General features: G+C 37.3%; 1 protein-coding gene and 1 long non-coding RNA gene across 6 annotated transcripts; one reads left to right on the top strand and one right to left on the bottom strand.

The window, feature by feature from the left end:
• Positions 1 to 9: 9 nt before the first annotated feature.
• On the top strand, positions 10 to 2650 carry LOC147873713 (uncharacterized). The gene is made up of 2 exons (XR_015535377.1): positions 10 to 156; positions 1308 to 2650. It is a non-coding gene; the product is annotated as an uncharacterized LOC147873713 (long non-coding RNA).
• On the bottom strand, positions 1919 to 18118 carry LOC110839013 ((E3-independent) E2 ubiquitin-conjugating enzyme UBE2O). 5 transcript variants are annotated; one of them, XM_087349819.1, is made up of 18 exons: positions 18006 to 18118; positions 17359 to 17609; positions 16905 to 17078; positions 16604 to 16762; positions 16061 to 16332; positions 15363 to 15565; positions 13755 to 14015; positions 13058 to 13215; positions 12563 to 12771; positions 11965 to 12127; positions 11349 to 11509; positions 10075 to 10239; positions 7284 to 8833; positions 6242 to 6405; positions 5095 to 5356; positions 4789 to 4990; positions 4259 to 4365; positions 1919 to 3685 (listed from the first exon to the last, which is right to left on the bottom strand). In XM_087349819.1, exons 2-18 carry the CDS (start codon positions 17566 to 17568, stop codon positions 3540 to 3542), a joined length of 4566 nt encoding a protein of 1521 aa, XP_087205945.1. In that variant the 5' UTR covers positions 17569 to 17609; positions 18006 to 18118; the 3' UTR covers positions 1919 to 3539. The 5 variants fall into 5 exon arrangements, with proteins under 5 accessions (XP_087205945.1, XP_087205944.1, XP_087205943.1 ...); XM_087349818.1 differs by lacking the exon at positions 18006 to 18118 and adding an exon at positions 17695 to 17836; XM_087349817.1 differs by lacking the exon at positions 18006 to 18118 and adding an exon at positions 17716 to 17836.
• Positions 18119 to 18968: the final 850 nt, after the last annotated feature.

Below are 18968 nucleotides of genomic sequence, written 5' to 3'. Positions count from 1 at the left end.
CACCTGTGAATACTAAGCCACAGGGTAATATGTATGTTTAGCTGTGTGAACATGAAACAACTAATTGATAAAATCCGAATCATATTATGTAATATGATGCATGACATGTGGTCGTGGTCTTTGAGAGCTGTATTAACACATTGGTACTGATAAATGGTAAAATTAACTTTCTAGGGCCTATTAAGTTTTACCATGTTGTACTGCCTTTTTAAAATTCTGGCCACTACAGTTTATACACTGTTTGCAGCTGTCATTGCATTTGGTTACTGTAAATTTTCCTTTAATGCTTGATTTATCAATTAATTTGCTAATCTTCTGGTGTTTACACCCTAATTATTTTAGAAATTTTCTCACTAAGCCCAAAATCCCTGTCAAGGCAGAAAAGTGTCCTCTGACAGAGAAGAATTGGTATTGAATCTCATACCAGCAGTTAGAGTTGCAAGAAATCTGATAATAGTATTGTTTCTGTTCTGGGCAGGACAGCCATCATATTATTTTTCTGGTTATTTAGTGAAAACGTAAACTCAGAATTGGCAAAAAATAACAAAATATATATCTTGCACTGATGTGTGTGTGAGAATTAAATTTTGCATGAAATCTATACAGATACTTGTTGCCACATGTCTGCAATGTACTGAAGCTAAGGAATGAGTAGATGCTTTCTATTTAACATTGACAGTTCAAGATCCCACCATCAGAATACAGTTATGAAAACATATATATCCTTTTCATACAATTTGTAGAACATTGCTGAAATCTAACATGCTAGATCAGAATGGGATATTTTCCATTTTCATAGATGTTCATGGTTTAAACTTAAATAATTATATTCCACCACTGTGAAAAAATACTGACATGGGCCCCCTTCATTCCCATACATTCATTTATACTGAAGAGTGCAGATTAGGACCTGACAATGACTGTCTAACAATTGGAACACACATTCAAATGTGATACCACAAATGAGTTACACAACAGCAACAACAAAATTCTTACTGGGACTTGTATGTTATAATTAGTATTTCTGGGTTTTTGGACTCTGTCCATCATCTATAATTTTGAAAATGATACAGTGCAATCTCAATATAGTGATACTTATAAATCTGGAAAATTGCTCATTCTAGGGAGTCGACTAGTGACACCATTACTGCTGTTGTTTACACTTGTAAAGACATTGATTATTTTGGGTTCAACCACTGGTCTCAGTTGATCACTGTACATTATTGGAAGAGAGCTGTGTTTCCTCCTTTCATGATGACCAACACCATAATATAAAACTACCTTCAGCCACAGTTTGCTGTTAACAGGTTGCAGTGGATACCACAGAAGCAGCTGCAGAAATATTGCTCCTGTTACAATGTTTGTTGACTTATCGGGTCATGTCAAAGAGCGGTATGACCAACTGTCTACATGAGAATTATCCAAGATGGATGGAAGAAAACAAAAAATGGTTTCTGCATTACAGCGGGAAAAAATCACATAATGGATAATATATGGGGTAAAAATACAGTTGTTGCAAAAGATCTTAACATCTTAATTATGATAAAAAAAATTCTACACATTATCAATATATGCAGCATGAAGAAACTGGACTTCACTCTCTATAACAAAGTTTTCATTATTGGCCATACGTTTTCTACCATAGTTAAGCTGTACTATACAAAGGACCTGCACAGAAGCCAAGTACACCTAATACCAACTGTAATTGGCCTGCATGAACAGTTTCTCAGAATCATATATCTCTCACTTTCCTAAATAATGTAAATGACTCATACATTTCAGTTTTAAAGGTTGTATAAATTTCAATTAAACACAATGTAACAGGATCTTGGGCCAGGAGCATTTTGTACATCATCTAGAAATATCTAAAGGACAGTGTTGTTACATATCATTAAAACCATGACTTGTAAACAGTGAGTTAATGAACAAAATTTTTTTATTGTGCTTGTTTAAGTACATTTCAACAATATACAAGCAGTACTTGAAATATGATCATAAATGGCAGGTAACAAGATGTGCAAAATTCTGTGAAACATAAGCAGCAGTGGTTTCTTGCAAACAAAGAATGATATTTCAGTCATATAATATACATTTCCTGTTTTCTATTAAAAGCTCAAATTTTGAATATACCAATCAAACAGTCTGTAAACATGTGTATTTTGGAATCAATGAATATGCAAAGCTGTAGTGTGCAACTTCCTTATAATACGAGTATAAGGACATGCCATGTTTTTTTAAAGATATTTTGTTTCATAAAGATTAAATCTACAGCTCATCTTGCAGGACCTATTGTGCAAAAGCATGAAGAAGGACCAATTCCTTGCCAGACGAGAGCAAATAACATTCTGTACTTTAAAACTGATATGCTATTTTCCAAATATAAGTGTGGCAAAAATAAAAATGTCTATGAGTAACAGAATGATCGATACAGAAATAAATAGAAATTAAACTCACATATTCATTATCACAAAACAATTTCACTGAAAATCTTAAATACTTAAAATAGGTAGTGCATCAACATTTTATATTACCGGTAGTGTTTCGTTGCAATTACTGATTTTTCCCCAATTTCAAATCTGTATAAAAAACATAAACCCATAACCACCGACCAATAACCAAAGACGGCACAATAAAATTCTAATAGTGCATGCTCCTTGACTTTCATTATGCCTGATCATGCTAATCTAATCCAGCACAGAAACCAAGAACCATATTACATACAAATGTCAATACGATGGCTGGGTCTTGATTTGTGTACATTGTACTTCTTAAACCCATTTAATCATCAAACAATATTACAATAATGCTAAGAATTATACAACTTATAAGAGTTATTTTTAAAATATTAACAAAGTTATTAATTTACATATTCAGTTACACTGCTATGAAATAATATATGAAATAGCAGTCCGAGTGCCACATCAGGGAGTGGGTGGCGTCGTTAACACCGGTGAATTTCAAAACAAACTGCCATCAGTACTCATGTGTCACCTAAGAAACTAGATGATATATGATGATCAGGAACCTACATAGTACTGTACATTGAGTAGCTTTCATGTACGAGTACTGTTTGCTAGCCTACAAATATTCTAGTCGTTAACATTAGCAAACACCCCGTCTCAATGTACTGGAGCACAGAAGTTTGCTCACAAACTTCATTTCAATGTATGTATCTGAACAACATAACTAAATTACAATAAATAAAAATCTACCCGTGAGAAATTAAATGTTTGTATTATTGAATATTGAAGTTCCTTATCATCAGTCCTTGTTTCCAAAAGGAAACCACGGGTTTCATAGTGATCATTCATAACCGAAGCTTCCTACAAGTAAGTTAACAGTATATTTTTATATCATACATTTGACCCAATATTTATTCTTGAATATGAACTATTTGAATTTACAATTGCTGTTCTAGCACACACACACACACATACTCGATCAACATCCTATGCCACGCTGTATGATCATTCCCATTCCAGCAGAGACGACTCTACTTGTAGTCTAGGGTTTGGGCATGGCTAGGTTTCAGCATACTACTAACTGGTGGGGTCTTCTCTTATGCCCACTGAAGACAAGACATCCCGAAATGTAACCAAAGTCTTGCGTAGAGTCAAGCAGAAACCCTTCGATGCTGGGATTAAAGGAAATTCTGGCAGCTGGGCATGTAACATGTTTGAAATAGCTGCACATGAAAATTTGCATACAGATAGGATTAGTTGTTTTAAAAATGAATGAACAGAACTTTGTACAGTCAATAAGAAATATTGATTTTATTTGCAAACAATTTTTAAATACTTCCCTTCTGATACTGCTGTACAGTTTTAACAAAAGCTCTGGCAAGAACTTAATATGCTTACTCTCCTTGAAATACTTCAATCAATATGATAAAATTAGCAAAAGGTATAAACACACAATTTTGTGATCCATTTCTGCACATCATTTCCCATCCTACAGATTTCTAATACAGTAAATTCTTTCTACCATGCACTTTTCTCCGTTATTTTATTATTTCCTCTTCTTAGGTCTAAATATTTACATTAACAAAGGACAGGACACATTAACTGGCCTCCTAACAAAAGCATCAGCAACAATGATAATAATTCTCAGAAATTTCAGGCATCAACAATTACAAAAATAACTGCTACAAAACATTCTTGGTGAAAATATTTCTCAGTAAAAAAGCTACAAACATATTTTTTGGTCTTTGTAAATGTAAAAGGGATGCAACAAAAGACAAGGACAGGGAGGAACTCACCTGGCCCATGCGTTTCACGAAAACTAGTCGGAGTTGTCGGGGTGATGGGATGAGTCGAGTTGTACCGCTCAGATATGTCCAACCATGTGTCCAGACGGTTCAGCAGCCTCAACAAGAAAGCAAAGAACAACGTGTTTACCAATTTTTTCATCACGCTGAACTGTTTCCAATGTCAGGTAAAGCAATTACAGAATATCTCCGTAAGCTACATTCCTATTTAATGACTACAGGCCATAATTTTATTTTATTAATATAGCTTTGCAAGCCAACAGCAGAGTTGTATTTTCTTGGTGAAATTCATGTATGATTATCATAATGAACAACAGAAAGAATAATTACACGACTGTTGCCTTAATTAATCCATAAACAATGAGAAGTATAAAATTACCCTGAAAGACCTTAAAAGCTTCCAACTATGTAGCCTCGAGATCTTCTGCCAAATTCCCCTAAGATTCCTCTCTATTTGCACAAATGCTTTGTCAACAAATCACAACCCACACAAAGCAAAACTTGAACACATAACTACTTACTTGTACGCATTTTGCCGAAAATGTTGCAGAATCTCCTCCTTGAAAACCGGCGGAGGCTGCAGAATAAGTTTTGTGAGTGACTGTACTAGCTTCAGAACTGCCATTTCATTATACATTCTTGAATTTTCCTTGCCTTGCTGGGATCCTTTCTGCTTTTCATAACCTGCCTCATTGAAATACGGTTCGCTCACCAAGATCAGGCCTGCCAACATTAATTGTAATTGATCAATATACATGAAAATACAATACAGTTTTTCAAGCACTTCCAAACATTGCTATGGCAAGAAAGAGAACTTATAAACTCACCTTGGATTGACACAATGACCTGGAGTAAGTTGGAGTGGAGGGTCCAAATTTCAGTGCCCTTCCCACTCCATGTACCAAGAAGGCTCACACAGACCTTCCCATCTTCGTACAAATTTGGGTTGAGGCGATCACTGCAGTAACTAATATAGTGGCACAATGGCGGAGCCTTAGGATACTCAGCCGACAGTTGGAAATCAAAGAAAAACAGCCCATCTTCATATGGAGTCTTCTCTGGTCCCCGAATCATTACCGAATACAAATCCTGGTAAAAATGAACATGAATAAAGTAGCTAAATTCCTGTATAAATACAGTTTACTCGAACAGAAAAACTAATATTTTAAAACTGGATAACTGAGAAAAGATGCAAATATTTGCATGTAGGAAAAATGGTGGAAGCTGTCAGAATAACAAGCTCCCTTCAGATTAAAATGTAAATTTTACAAGTAGATGAACAGAATAAAAACTGAAAATAGTTTGTAGTTATTATTATTATTATTTTTGTGATGATATAATACAGTGAAAGAGTTCTTGAACTGACTGTACAGTAAATAAGATGCAGCTGCAACTAAAGATGCTACGTTCACTATTTCAGTCCAGGAATTTTTTACTGTACCTCCCTAGCAAGACTGGTCGAGGGGGAGAGGTCAGACTAAGACAGGTACCCTGGTCCTCCAGGTTGGGGGTTGGTCTAAAGGCTAACAACCTTGCACCGTAAAAAGGAAGATGTTTCAAAACCTCAATCAAAGCCTCAAAATCACAATAGCAAGTTGAGGACATGCTTCAGTTGAAATCTTCAGCTGTAGTATGAGACATATGTATCATCAGGAGTTCAATGTTGTCACATTTCACCATTCATCCAAGTCTGGCCTGAACCATCTCATTTGCCTAAAGACATACTCGACAACAATTATAAGTTTGGTTCTGTACATTGTGACCCATTTGAAATTGGTCGAGAATATGAATGCTGTCGGCCTTACTCCCCACCCTGATGCACAACATTCTTTTGACTGGTTTTCACCCAAGCTTGACAAGAAAAGGAATCGGCTACAGAGCTGCAAAACGACATTCCTATTCTTATATAGCGCACTTCACCAACATGCGCCAACAAATCAAGAATCAAATAGAAATAAAAATAAAAAAACTCACCATTCGATCCTCAAATCCTTTCACCCATATACCTGGTGGTAATGATGATCGAAGAAGTTTGATTTCCTTCCTAACAGTCCGAAAAAAGTTCTGCGGATCAGTTGGCTGGAACATGGTTAGCTTGAACTTATGGCTGTTTGGGGCAGAATCCATAATTGAGAATCCTGAAAATAAATACAATGCAGCAAAAACTATACTAAATATCTCCCACAATAACGTAAAACTGCCAATATAAGTTTTGGAAGTAAATGCTTTGTAAGTGGAAGATAACTATATACAGAAGAGTCCTTCTTTGTATGCTGATTATACATCAGTTGGTAAAGAAATTCCACACCTTTTACAGAACCCAAAGGTTCATTATTGTATTCAGAAGAGCCATCAGTGGACCCTACCCTGAGCCAGATCAATCCAATCCAAACACATTTTGATATCCTGTCTAAGATAGTGTCCTAAAAGGTCTCCTTTTTTAGCCTTTCTGACTAAAACTGTGCATTCTACATGTCCTGCCCTGCTCACCCTCCTTGATTCGATCATTTTAGTGACATTTAGTGAAGAGAACAAATTATGAAGATTCTTATCATGCAAATTTCTCCATTCTCCTGCTACTTCCTTTCTCTTAAAACTGTCTTTTCACAACCGTACAAAACAAGTGAAAAAATGTGTAAGATTTGAGGTTCTCACAGCGGTGAGTATGAAGATTTCTGTCTTCTGGGTTGTTGCGCTGTGTAGTCTGGTCGATGTTTAGCAACGTTTCAGAGGTCATACTGCCTCCGTCATCAGGGCAAAAAATATTCATCGCCCTGATGATGGAGGCAGTATGACCTCTGAAACGTTGGTAAACATCGACCAGACTACACAGCGCAACAACCCAGAAGACAGAAATCTTCAAGTACAAAAACATTTAATAAAATAAAGAACTAATATAATAAACAAATAACAAGGAAAACTAGAGACTGAATAATAGATCACAGTCCTGTGTTAATAATGTAATAAGAAAAGTAACTTGCTGTTTAGGACTCACCATACAGATGCTAAATCTTACCTTCACCACAAGATTCACCACTGACTGCTTCTCCAGTGTCACATGCATGGTCCCCCTTATCATCCACAGGAACAGGAATGGGAACAGTTGTGCTCACTGCCACAACTTCTTCTTTCTCTACAGCATCGGAACTCTTGACACGAGCAGGCTGATTCTGAGATGGCAGAACTTGTCCACCTCCTAACCTGGATATTGCATGTAGCATGTCCATTAGCCCATCCTTTACCTTCTCTGACAGCAGAGGCAGTTCTGTAGTTGTTGATGCCGCAACTGAACTTGACTGCGGTTTAATTTGTTCGGTTTCTGAATTATGCATTTCAGGCGAATCCCAAGCCCGCTCTGGTTTGCTGGTCTCTGCTGGAACAAGAGTCTCTTTGCCCCTCTTCCTGCCTACAGGTACATCTTCTTTGCATTCTTCATCCTCAACTTCATTTTCATCTTTATGACTACCATTATCGATCGGAGATCGAGTATTAAAAGCATCACTCAGAGTCATAAGACCTTGATTACCACCAAACCGACGCGTAACTTCTCCATGAGCTTTAACAAGCTGAGCCTTGATCAGAGAACAAAGTTTCACACACACATGAGAATTGGACACCAATGAGAGAGACAATGGAGAACCACTTAGAGTTCCCATTGTTGTTCCTGCAACATCTGACAACTGCCTAGAATTGCGGGGCTCAGAAGATGTCGCTACAGGGACAGGCGAATTCGCAAACACGGCATGTCTGCTTTTCACGGATGTCGCGGTTGCAGTGACCGGAGACCCATAACACCCATTATGTTTGGTAGTGTTACTTCCAACTCCTCCGCCCTTCTCATCAGTCTGTGAATGTAACTTATTGTTGTAGTTCCCACTGTTCCTCTGTCCACTGCCTCCACTTGATTTGGTAGTAGCTATACTGTGCTGTTCCATCACAATCTCCCTCAAACCATCATCAGGCTCATGGAGACTGCTCAGATTATGATTATTTACAGCAGTGACCACACGTCGTTCCAGATTTACCAAGTTTTCACTTAGAAGAAATCCTCTTGAAGGAAACAAGTCTTTGTTGGCACTACTGCCACTACCACTGTCCTTATTTACAGAAGATACAGATATGAACTTACAGTCATCAACAAACACCATAGGGTTGCTTGAACTTCCACTGTTCCTATCAACACTGCGCTCCAATACAGAAATACTGTTCACTTCTTTGGCTGTACTTTGTCTACCCCTCCCTTCCCATGCATTCAGTTCTGACACGTTCTGTATCACACCTTCCTGCTTCTTGGCCACACCCACTTCAGAATATTTACCACTACTAATGATAGTACTTGCAACCGAATCAGAGACACTATTGCCAAATTTGTTATCTTCATGGGAATTGTTACATATCAATTGACTATGAAGGGGATCACTGATATCTGACTGATGGAACAACCTACTGACTTGATCAGCAACTCTCTGGGCCACATTGGCTCGTCCACGCTCCCTCACGCGCTCTAGCAGACCTTGAAAGTGGCTCTCATGAAAAAATGACGTTCCCATTAGCTTGTCCAAGTACCTAATAATAGATGAGCAGGATATCAACAGATTTGTTGTCTTCAAACCAAAAACAAGAACTACTGAATTCAGAACTGTGGCAAAATGTACAAATGTTTAATAAAAATGTTCACCACATATACTGGTTGGATGGGTTTCTATAACACCCCACGGATGAACTATGATGACTATTTCTGGCCTTTGCCAACACTAGACAAGTCTAGAATCTATTTCTGAGGTGCGGACAAACACAGAGGAGAATTCTGTTACCCCCTCCAATGAGACAGCTAATTTAAAAGATGAGTCACCATCTTATTTAATGTGAGCTCGAAACAGTGGCAGCCTTGTATACTTCACTTTTCCAAAATTTTAACTTTTGCTAAGGTGACGGCTTCATACGAGCAAAAAAGTCCTCACAGAGATCTGACAGGTGATCAAACCTAAAACATTCTGAATAAGAGACCAGCATCTTATTTATCTCTTCACCACCTGGTACAAATTTAAGAGGAAAAAATTCCATCCTACAAGGATGCAGACATGATTTCTAAAGCAACGGAATAAATTATGATTTTGCAAACCATTTTAATGACTCCTGTTGTAATACAACTGCCACCGAGTCTTCCTTATTGAAAGCACTATTCTCATTCTGATATCTTAACTACAAAGGTTAAATACTCCATTCTTATTAAGCTCTCTCCAGCTCTTATAGCGTAGTCCAAACACTGGTTTTATGCAAACTGGATGTGAGACGAGGAGGGGTTATCATCATGGCCAGAATCAAAACATAAAAATGAAAGACAATATACTGATAAAGCTCCTCAGTGAGACAAATTATCCAATTATATCCATGGAGTAGGACGCAATTTTCTTCTTCTTTTTCCGGTTTAACAATGTTTGTACATTTTCCGGTACCCTTTACAGGTCCCCAACTTTTCAGTTGGCTTGATCTATGGATATTCGGTAGGGCTCCTTGGATGAGGGATCGGCCCATCGCAAGGCCTCTACCTGTACGCAGGACAACACAACACAGAAAAACATCCATGGCTTGAATAGGATTCGAACCCACAATCCCTGCGACCAAGCGGCACAAGGCCCACGCCTCAGACCGCAAGGCCACTGCGGACCCCCGGACACAATTTTTAAGTTTTAAATACACACAAAATCCTTAACTACAATATAATACTCATTCTATCCTATTTTTACATAGCCTTACCATTTATTTTATAATATTTTGTTTGAAAGCAACTAAAACATAATTCTAACCTGCAGTCTTTATAAACATCAAGCAACTGTCGCATGACACTCGTTGTCTGGAGTGATGGATTCTGTGTAAAGATCTCTTCTAGCCGAGACATGGCAATTCGAGCTCTTTCTATATTTGCAGCTAACTTTGGCTTTAACATTTCTTCTAAATCTTCCTCAGGACATCTGTAAAATAAAAAATAACATATGAATGACACCTTGCACTCTAGTACTGGTTACACTCATGGCCTAACACAAAATTTAAAATATCTAAAGTGAAAATCAATTCCTCTATCAGAAATATAATACATTAAAGTATTGCTGAAATACATTCCTACCGCAATGCATAAATTTCAACTTAAAACCAGAGACTGAAACAAAAATGACTTTCAGGACAGAATTAAGAGCATAAAATCAGAGAACACTTATTATTATTCATTAAACCATTTTCATTGTCCAATCTAATTTCCACTAAACGTTAAAGAATATAAAATTATCACTTTACTAATTGTTTCAGATGGGTATGATGAGCTGAGCTGTTCAAAAGCTCAGATATTGTAGCTGTAATAAAGGCAAGAAGGATAGAATGGCTTGGATATATCCTCCGAATGAGTGATGATAGAGGATGTAAGATGATCATCAATAGTAAACCTCCTGGCAAATTAAAGAAAAGAAAAACTCTGGTGGATCGAAGACGTGGAGTCTGATCTTAAACAGATGGGCGTAAGAGGCTGGAGAAGAAAAACACAGAATAGGGAAGACTGGGCATCGATCGCAAGAGAAGCCAAGGCTATACTGAAAGGGCCGTAGTGTGAAAGAAGAAGAAGAAGATGATGAGCTGGACATACGATGTTACTTATTTTCCCCTTAAAACACCCCTGTAACAAACTGCCAGAATTATTGTAGATATTGGTCTTCTGCATTGCAATGCTGTGTAAATTTGTAAGCAGCAGATACTAAGAGTATGTTCCTCCAAAATGATAGTATCTATTTACAAGTCTGCATGGCATTATGATCCAGAAGACCAACTTCATCTCCACTATAAAATCTCCCATGGCAAAACTTTTGTTTTTTATACTGTAACCTTTGGTGTTTTGAAGGCAACAGTTTCAGAACTCCGTAATAACCACGTCCAGAATTTGTTGTTCCCCTAACTTCATCATGAACCTTGTTCATAAATACAAATCTTTTCTAGAAGTTTAATTTCTTTGTTAATGGTTTATAATTTCAACATACTTCAACATGTAAACTATCTGGTGCATTAATTATACAAGGAAATGTGTAAAAACACTTACACATCATCAGCAATAAAACAATCTTCTGATTCTGTTTCCCAAGAGGCATCACTGCTACCATCATCCCACAGTTCTCCCTCATCGCTGTCATATTCACCAACCTTGTACAAATCCTGAGGCCATGACATGGAAACATGTCCATCCACCCACCAAACACGCACCTGTCAACATGGAATATGATGTCGTCACAGACAAAGAAATCTGAATAGCAGAAATCAGATGCCATGAACACCACAGCAAAAATAGATCACTTCTTAGTAATTTCCATGCTCCTTCTCTTTTACACTAATATCAACGCTAGTGACTTTGCACAGGTCTTGATCTGTTACTGAATTAAGTAAGATACTTAATTTCACTTTGACTTTTTCTCTAGAAAAACTCTACATTGAAACTTTAACAGGTACTAAATCAGTAAAAATTAACTGAGAATTGGCATGCATATGTAAAATAATAAACGTAAATATTTAAAACAAAATAAAGAAAAGAAACCGTGACAACACAGAAATAATGATCGCCAAACAAATCATTCTCATAAGTTTCTTCATGAGCAATGGTGAAAACATAAATTTCTGGAGTTTCAAAGAGTTTCATTAACAACACTAACTGCAATTCTCACCATTCCTTCTGGATAATTGTCCAAAACTTGACCAGCTGTACAGTTTGCATCTTCACCCTCAAAGTTGGCCACCCTGATCACAACAGTGCCAGGGCGATATTGAAAGTCTGGGTGATCCTTCAAGTCATATACGCTTACTTCATTTTCTTCTAACATAGCAGGGCTGCAAATTAACAGCGCTTAATCATTTTCAGAACGCTCAGACTAATTTAAAACCATCCAAACATATTTTTTGAAGAGAGTGTCAGGGAGCCCTTTTACCAATGTAAAGTACGTTCCTGCCAAAACTACTTACAGTTCTGGTTGCTAAAATGGGAGACAGAGTCATAAAATATCTTATTCCTTCCTAAATTTCCAGGAATCATGCAAAAACATTTGTGTGGATCACTAACATGCCTATAAACTGCATAAAATCCTGTTTACATGTCAACAGTAACAATCTATGTTAATTTTTTTCTTTCCCTTAGTAAATTTAACTAAATTCTCACTTTCCGTACTTTTTCCTTCAGATTAATTACCAGATACAAGCAAAATATACTACAACAAAAACTCTATTGATAATAATAGTACTTTTGTAACAAGATAAAATAAGACTTACCAAGGTTCCTCCTGAGAGGTGTAGGTTTTAAACCATTTGACTGTCGCTGTCCTTCCAGCATGGTCTACACTTTGAACAACTCCATACACTCTCATACAACTTTCTTCCTTGTTCTCAATCACAAAGTCACCAGGGAAGAATTCTTGATCATCAAGATGGTGGATAGGATAAAGCTGAGTTGATGGAATTCCATATTCAACTGAACCATCCTGCATTGAAATAAAAAGAATTGCCTTCATAAAATAAGTGTTGAAAAATAAAAACTAGTTTGACAAACTTCAAGGTACATCCATCATACCAAGTTTCATCAAAATCAGTCAGTAGTTTAGGTCCAGTTATATGCAGACAGGCAAGCAACACTAAACTAATGTGTTCCTAAATCTTTTACTTAACACGCATAAAAAAAGACATATTGATGAGATGTGCATTAAATTTTATTGCAATAACATTCTAATGAAGAATTCTCTGAAACCTATTCCCAGAATACTCCCTCACCTGCCAGACAACGTCAGCAGTGGAGGAAGTGGAAAGTGTCTCGACCACAACTCTTTGTCCTGGCTGTAACGTGATGAGAGGAGCTCGTCTCCTGGTTCTTCGTAGCTTCTTCTTTTTCAGGACTTTGGTCATGAGAGCTGGCCCACGTTTCTTCTTTCCTGAAGACCACACAACAGAACAAGAAGTTCTGGGAAGAACTTTACATGTTGGATACTGGTGACATGAATGCTCATCATTCATAAACCATTTATTATGAACTGGTTATGAGAATTCTCATGTTTTGTGAAGACGTACTTTCCATGACATCCAGCATCATTTCTGTGCATTACTTGATGTACAAACGTGTCTGAAAGATGGTCTAGACACTAACATTTATTTCACATTAATTTTCTTATGTTAACAACCCTTTTCATGTTGTTCTTTTTAAGTCTGAACACACTGTCAGATACCTACAACTCAGTATTTAACATGAATGAAGTTATACTTCATATTTGGAGGCATGCAGTTATGACTGGACAAATAAGGCGGGCATATTCAGAATTCTGGTGGGGAATAGTTCAGGTTCATGTCCAATGGCACAATTTGATATCAGCAATGTTGAACCTCTAGGTTTTGCTACTGTAATGTTTGTCTGTATATGGTAAAGGGTTAAATGTACATAGGCAGACATGATCAGTCCAGCGAAGAACTGTCTCACCTTGCGAGCCAACACTACTGCAGCCACTGCTGATGGAGGCTGTGTCTGACATGCTTGCAGTGTCCTCAGTGTCCCAGTCATCAAACTGCTCGACAGCTGTATCTGCATCACAACCTGGTGCCAGACTGGCGCTAGTCACTTCCACTGTTGGAATCAGCGGCTGCACACTTGTTGCAGAATGGGTATTATGAACTGTCCTCTGAACATCAGTATGTGATGGACAGTTTTGGTTGGTGGGTTCTGATGGATCCACTAAACTGTCTGCACATACAAAAAATAACATATTCTCAATACAATCTTTCTCTTGATTCTCTGTAAGTTTGTACCAATGACCGATTCATTAAAGAAACACTGTGTTGGGTATAGTACACTGTTTGATGCATATTTGTTTTGGGCATAGGTCCTACCCTTGTCTACAAGTGATTGGTTGTCTTTATATGATATTAGAGACAACAGCTGGGATTAAACACTGATCATTTTAAATACCAGGCTAGTATGCTAACCACTATACCACTGGGGTAGCCCAGAAATGGTTGTAGTTATTGCTCTGCTTATGTTACACATAAAGTTTTTCTATTCCACAGTATAGGGAGCCATGTGGAATTTATATCTAGGCTTTGTTTACTGATGGCCTGTTCTGTGATTCTAAAATTAAAAAATTAAATCCATGGTGTAACAGCTCCAGAGAGCCAAAGCTGACTATCTTGACTGCTGGCCTCACATTCACATGCCTAAGCAGAGGTGAACGATCATCCAACCAGATATAGGGTAACGTGTAGTCAGCATGACGAACCCCCAGCCATTGCTAGCTTTCCTGACCGGATTACGCTACCCATTGTAGCTCCCCAATTTCCTCACGATGCTGGGTTGGCACTGGTCCCATACACCGGTCGAAAGCTCATGAGAAAATTTCTTCTCCCCCGAGACTCGAACCAGCGCGCATTTTGTATCGCCGGTCGGAAGCATGATGCCTCAGACCACGCGGCTACGGCGCGGGACATTCTTTGATTCTAATAAATATCAAATCTTTCAGATTCCTAATGAATATGGCAAAAAGCATACACAAAAAAGAAAACAGGATCATCAGAATATGTTTTCATAGGAAGGAAATAGCATGTGTCTGGAATACTAACAAAGTAGGTCATGAAGGGCTGGAGTCTTACAGAGAGCTCCAATAATTATCTGCTACAGGGTCAAGATCTGTCTCTACGGAACAAGCACTATCCAAATGACAAAGGGACAAACATGAGAGATACCATCATATATATTTTGCTAACGTGTTCAGTTCGGTAAAATTGATGAAATTCCTTTTAGACAAGAAAATGTAAGTCTATGGAACTGCCCAGCTGGGTAGAATAGACTGGCATGGAAAATTTCATCGAGTCAGTTAATGTGTAACATCCACCTAATTCTTTCTTTTGTAATTCACTGGGCCCCTGTCAACCTGATGCAATTTCCATCACCAGGGTCAGAGAAATTTTCTCCCAAAAAAACATGGGGGTGGCTTCATATATACTTCATGCATTGGAACCTATACATACTTAAATATGTCACTTTAACATGTACATTCTTTACTTTGTATAAAAACAATAATTCATACTGAATTACCTTTGCTCTTATTCCTCTTTGGGCTGACTGTCTTGCTTTGTTGCAGGGTGGAAGCAGGTCCATTTGTAACAGCCAATATGCAATCACGTTGCAAACGTCGCCACTGTTCTTTCATGATCACAGTGTCATCCTCTCGAAAAGTGTAGAAATTACGATCACCAACTTGCAAAGTGCATGGTTCAAACACGTTCAGTAAACGAAGCCTGCAGTACAAATCATAACTGTTTTCAGAGCGAAAAGGTGAAAGACAACGAGGTGGTAAGATTCTACTATATTCACTCACTAAAACCTTTAATCATTTCCTCCGTTTGTAACTGTATGTAATGTACTGTATTCTTTATTCCAGTAACTTAATAGCATTTTAGAAGTACATGGCCTCAGTTATTTGGACACCCATATTTAACATCAGTAAACCTCATTAAATATATAAAAGGCTATAACGTAGTATGCCCACCCAGAAAAAAATTAAAAATACAATCACATAAAAGTAAGTGAGCTGGAAAAAATCAAGTTTTTTTCATTTGTAAATAACCTTGTAGATTGTGTTACCAAAAATCATTATATAGTGCATGTCACATTTTTTTGCAAACATCAGTATTACAAATTATACCGACAAGGAAACAAAGCACATACTGCATTTAAATCATTAAGACAAGTATACCACAGGCTCAAAAATAAAAATTACATTTTTAACAAACCTTTTCAGGTCATCTCCCTGCACAAGAAATTTTGGTTGCTCTTTCTCAAGACCAGCACCATCTTTGGAGTAGGCTCGACACTGCCAATGTACTCCAACTGAGTGGGTCTGCACTTCTTCAACTACCACTTTGATGATTTTGTTGGCTTTGGTTCGCTGGGCTTTGAGTTCCTTTGTACAGTGAATCCACTCGGCATCTTCCAAACAATGTAATGGGCCCCACAGTGTCTGACCAGGGTAGAAATCATCCCGGTGGCCTGGAAACTCACAATCCTAAAACATAAAATCAAACATCCTTCCTTCACACACACACAAGAAAAGTTAAAGTAAAAGATGCAAAGTTGTCCCTAATATTTATTAACTACCACATAATGAAAATGGATATGGTAATGGAGGTATAGCTCCACTCTTTCTTAAACCTTGGCATCAGATGGAGGTGAGTAGCTGGCTTGATGCACTGACCACTTTACAACCAGGAAAAGAGCCCTTGGTACCCATTAGTTACAAAATGTATATGAAAATGATATACAACTTCTTTACTTACACAGTCCCTCTTTTCATTAAAGTCTTCCAAGCCGCTTGCTTCAATATCATTAATAATGCATCGCGATCCATCAGAGCACTGGATTAGTAGCTTGGAATGAATTGTCTTAACTCCACCAACCCATGAATCCAGACATGCTGCTATATCCGTTGCAAATTCCTGTAATAAGGTAATATTGTCTGGATTATGTTTTCCTTTTTTACCGTTGATCTCCAGTATCAAGGAATAATTTTATTTACAGGACTGAGAAGGATAGTTACAGCACATTAAACATCTCAATGTCTTCTTCATGCCCACTTACCTCTAAAGGGATAAGGTTTTCACTTTTTACGTTGGGAATTACTTGTTTTGTCCCAACAACTTGGACACTGGCTGTCACTTTTATGTCTCTGCAATAACCACGCTGTGTATCTTTCCCTTTTATCATGCGCCTAACAACATCTCCTGGCATCAATGACCTGTCTGCTAGATATACCTAAAAGGACAGAAAAATAAGTCAGTCAACTAAAACATATTGGTATCATCATCATGATACCCACTCCCACCAACAACAGCATCGGTCATTTCATCCTCCTTGATTTTATCACCATAATATTTGAAAAAGAGTACACATTCTCACATTTGAAAACCATTAATCACGACTAGTGCTTTAAACTTTTAAATCATATACCTATTTAACAAATATATTTTGACTTGTATATTTATTCCAAAGGCATATGGGTAAACAAATTTCTTATTCTGTATTAAATCAGTACCCTTCGTTCTGGAATGACTTCTTCCACTCCTGTAGGATGCCATGCCACACGAATATGTCCCTTCATCATCCTGCCCCCTTCTTCAACATCTGAATTCTCGTCGCTACTAACAAGCTCGGAATTTTCCAATACCATTCCAAATTCAATATTACCCTTCTTATTAATTCTATACACTTCATCTTCATAAAAGTACTGGTGCTCAGCAGCCATGATGATCGCAACCAACTGACAGGAAGCTATCAAAACATAGTCTGAAAATTAGAATATGAATTATGCTACGATACACAACCATATAACTACGAATTATTTCTGCGGATAATCAATTAATGACAATACTCAGTCTACTATGAGAATTACTGATAATTTCTCCATAAAGTTTACGGATGTTTATTTATTAATTTTCTGGTGATACGCCATCAGTTTCTTCCATGTAGCCAATTACAGATATAACCTCGATCTTTCCCCGTCAAAGAAATGTACCAACTGTTGGAGCAGAGACTTTCTTGAGAGAAAGTGCAGTTAAAATGTGCAGGGCTCTGCAATGGCCTAGAAAACTGAGTATGTAAGGCGTGATAGAGTACAGAATTCAATAATAAATACAAACAAACATTTATTTGGCACAATAAGAAAATAATATTGTAATTTACCTTATATACGTAGTTATATATTTTATTACATTAAAGTTATTCAACGTAAAACATTTGAATATACATGTGTCATGTATGTCATCAGATACTTGAAGCACATGCACAGAGAATCATGAGTAATGGTGTCATTACAGCATCATATCTCCTTTCTATTATCTATCTATTATAAAAATTTGTGATTCCTCGTTGTCGTCAATAAATTACGTCATCAACAATGTCAACTTATATTTGTTTATACTCGGCATTGTTATGGAACACAACAATGCCGAGTAAACAAATAATGATTCACAACAAAAACTATCAAGCCAGTCGCATGATCACTGCTCCAGATGTTGGTTGCGTTTTACAAACTTGACCAACCCCCCCCAGGAGCTCCGAAAGGAGCGCCCTGCTCTAGTATTACAAAAGCTACAAAGCTTTAACATCTGTAAGATTTGAGGTTTTCAGAGTAGGAGCTATACCACCTCTCCCCCCTCCCCAAGCACCTACATGGCGTATAGTGGGACAGCTTTACACTACACAGTCTTGTTTCAGTGCAGTTTCCACAAAGCAGCATATGCAAATTAAAAAAAGTAATGTCTTGTTGCACAACAAAAAATGAATGCCATTATATATATTTGCTTAAAAAAGGAGAATATATGATTTCATGTACTGCATTTTAGGAATGTGGTACATGGCAAAGAATTATGGAACCAGAGGATGAAGCTTGTCCTTTCTAGTACAGTGGAGTGGTTAACTATTTTTAAACCCATTACAGAAAGGATAGGACATACATTTTAATGTGGTTAACTGCCTATTTGAAATAACCAAAATGTATTAGGGAACCAACATAAAAGAAATTATTTTCACCTTTTATGGCATATACCAATACATCATTCATCTGATTTCTTTGTAATGTTTGCATTTATTGAAGGATCTGCTCTGATGAAAGTCAGTGAAATTGGACATAAACATTAAAAGTTC

Source organism: Zootermopsis nevadensis, unplaced genomic scaffold (genome assembly GCF_977971745.1).
Source record: "Zootermopsis nevadensis isolate Lab colony 2312 unplaced genomic scaffold, Znev_1.0 Znev_ptg000016l, whole genome shotgun sequence".
In the NCBI taxonomy this organism is placed as follows: Eukaryota; Metazoa; Arthropoda; class Insecta; order Blattodea; family Termopsidae; genus Zootermopsis; species Zootermopsis nevadensis.
The sequence above is the reverse complement of the archived record's forward strand: the minus strand, read 5'-3'. Positions and strand labels throughout refer to the sequence as shown.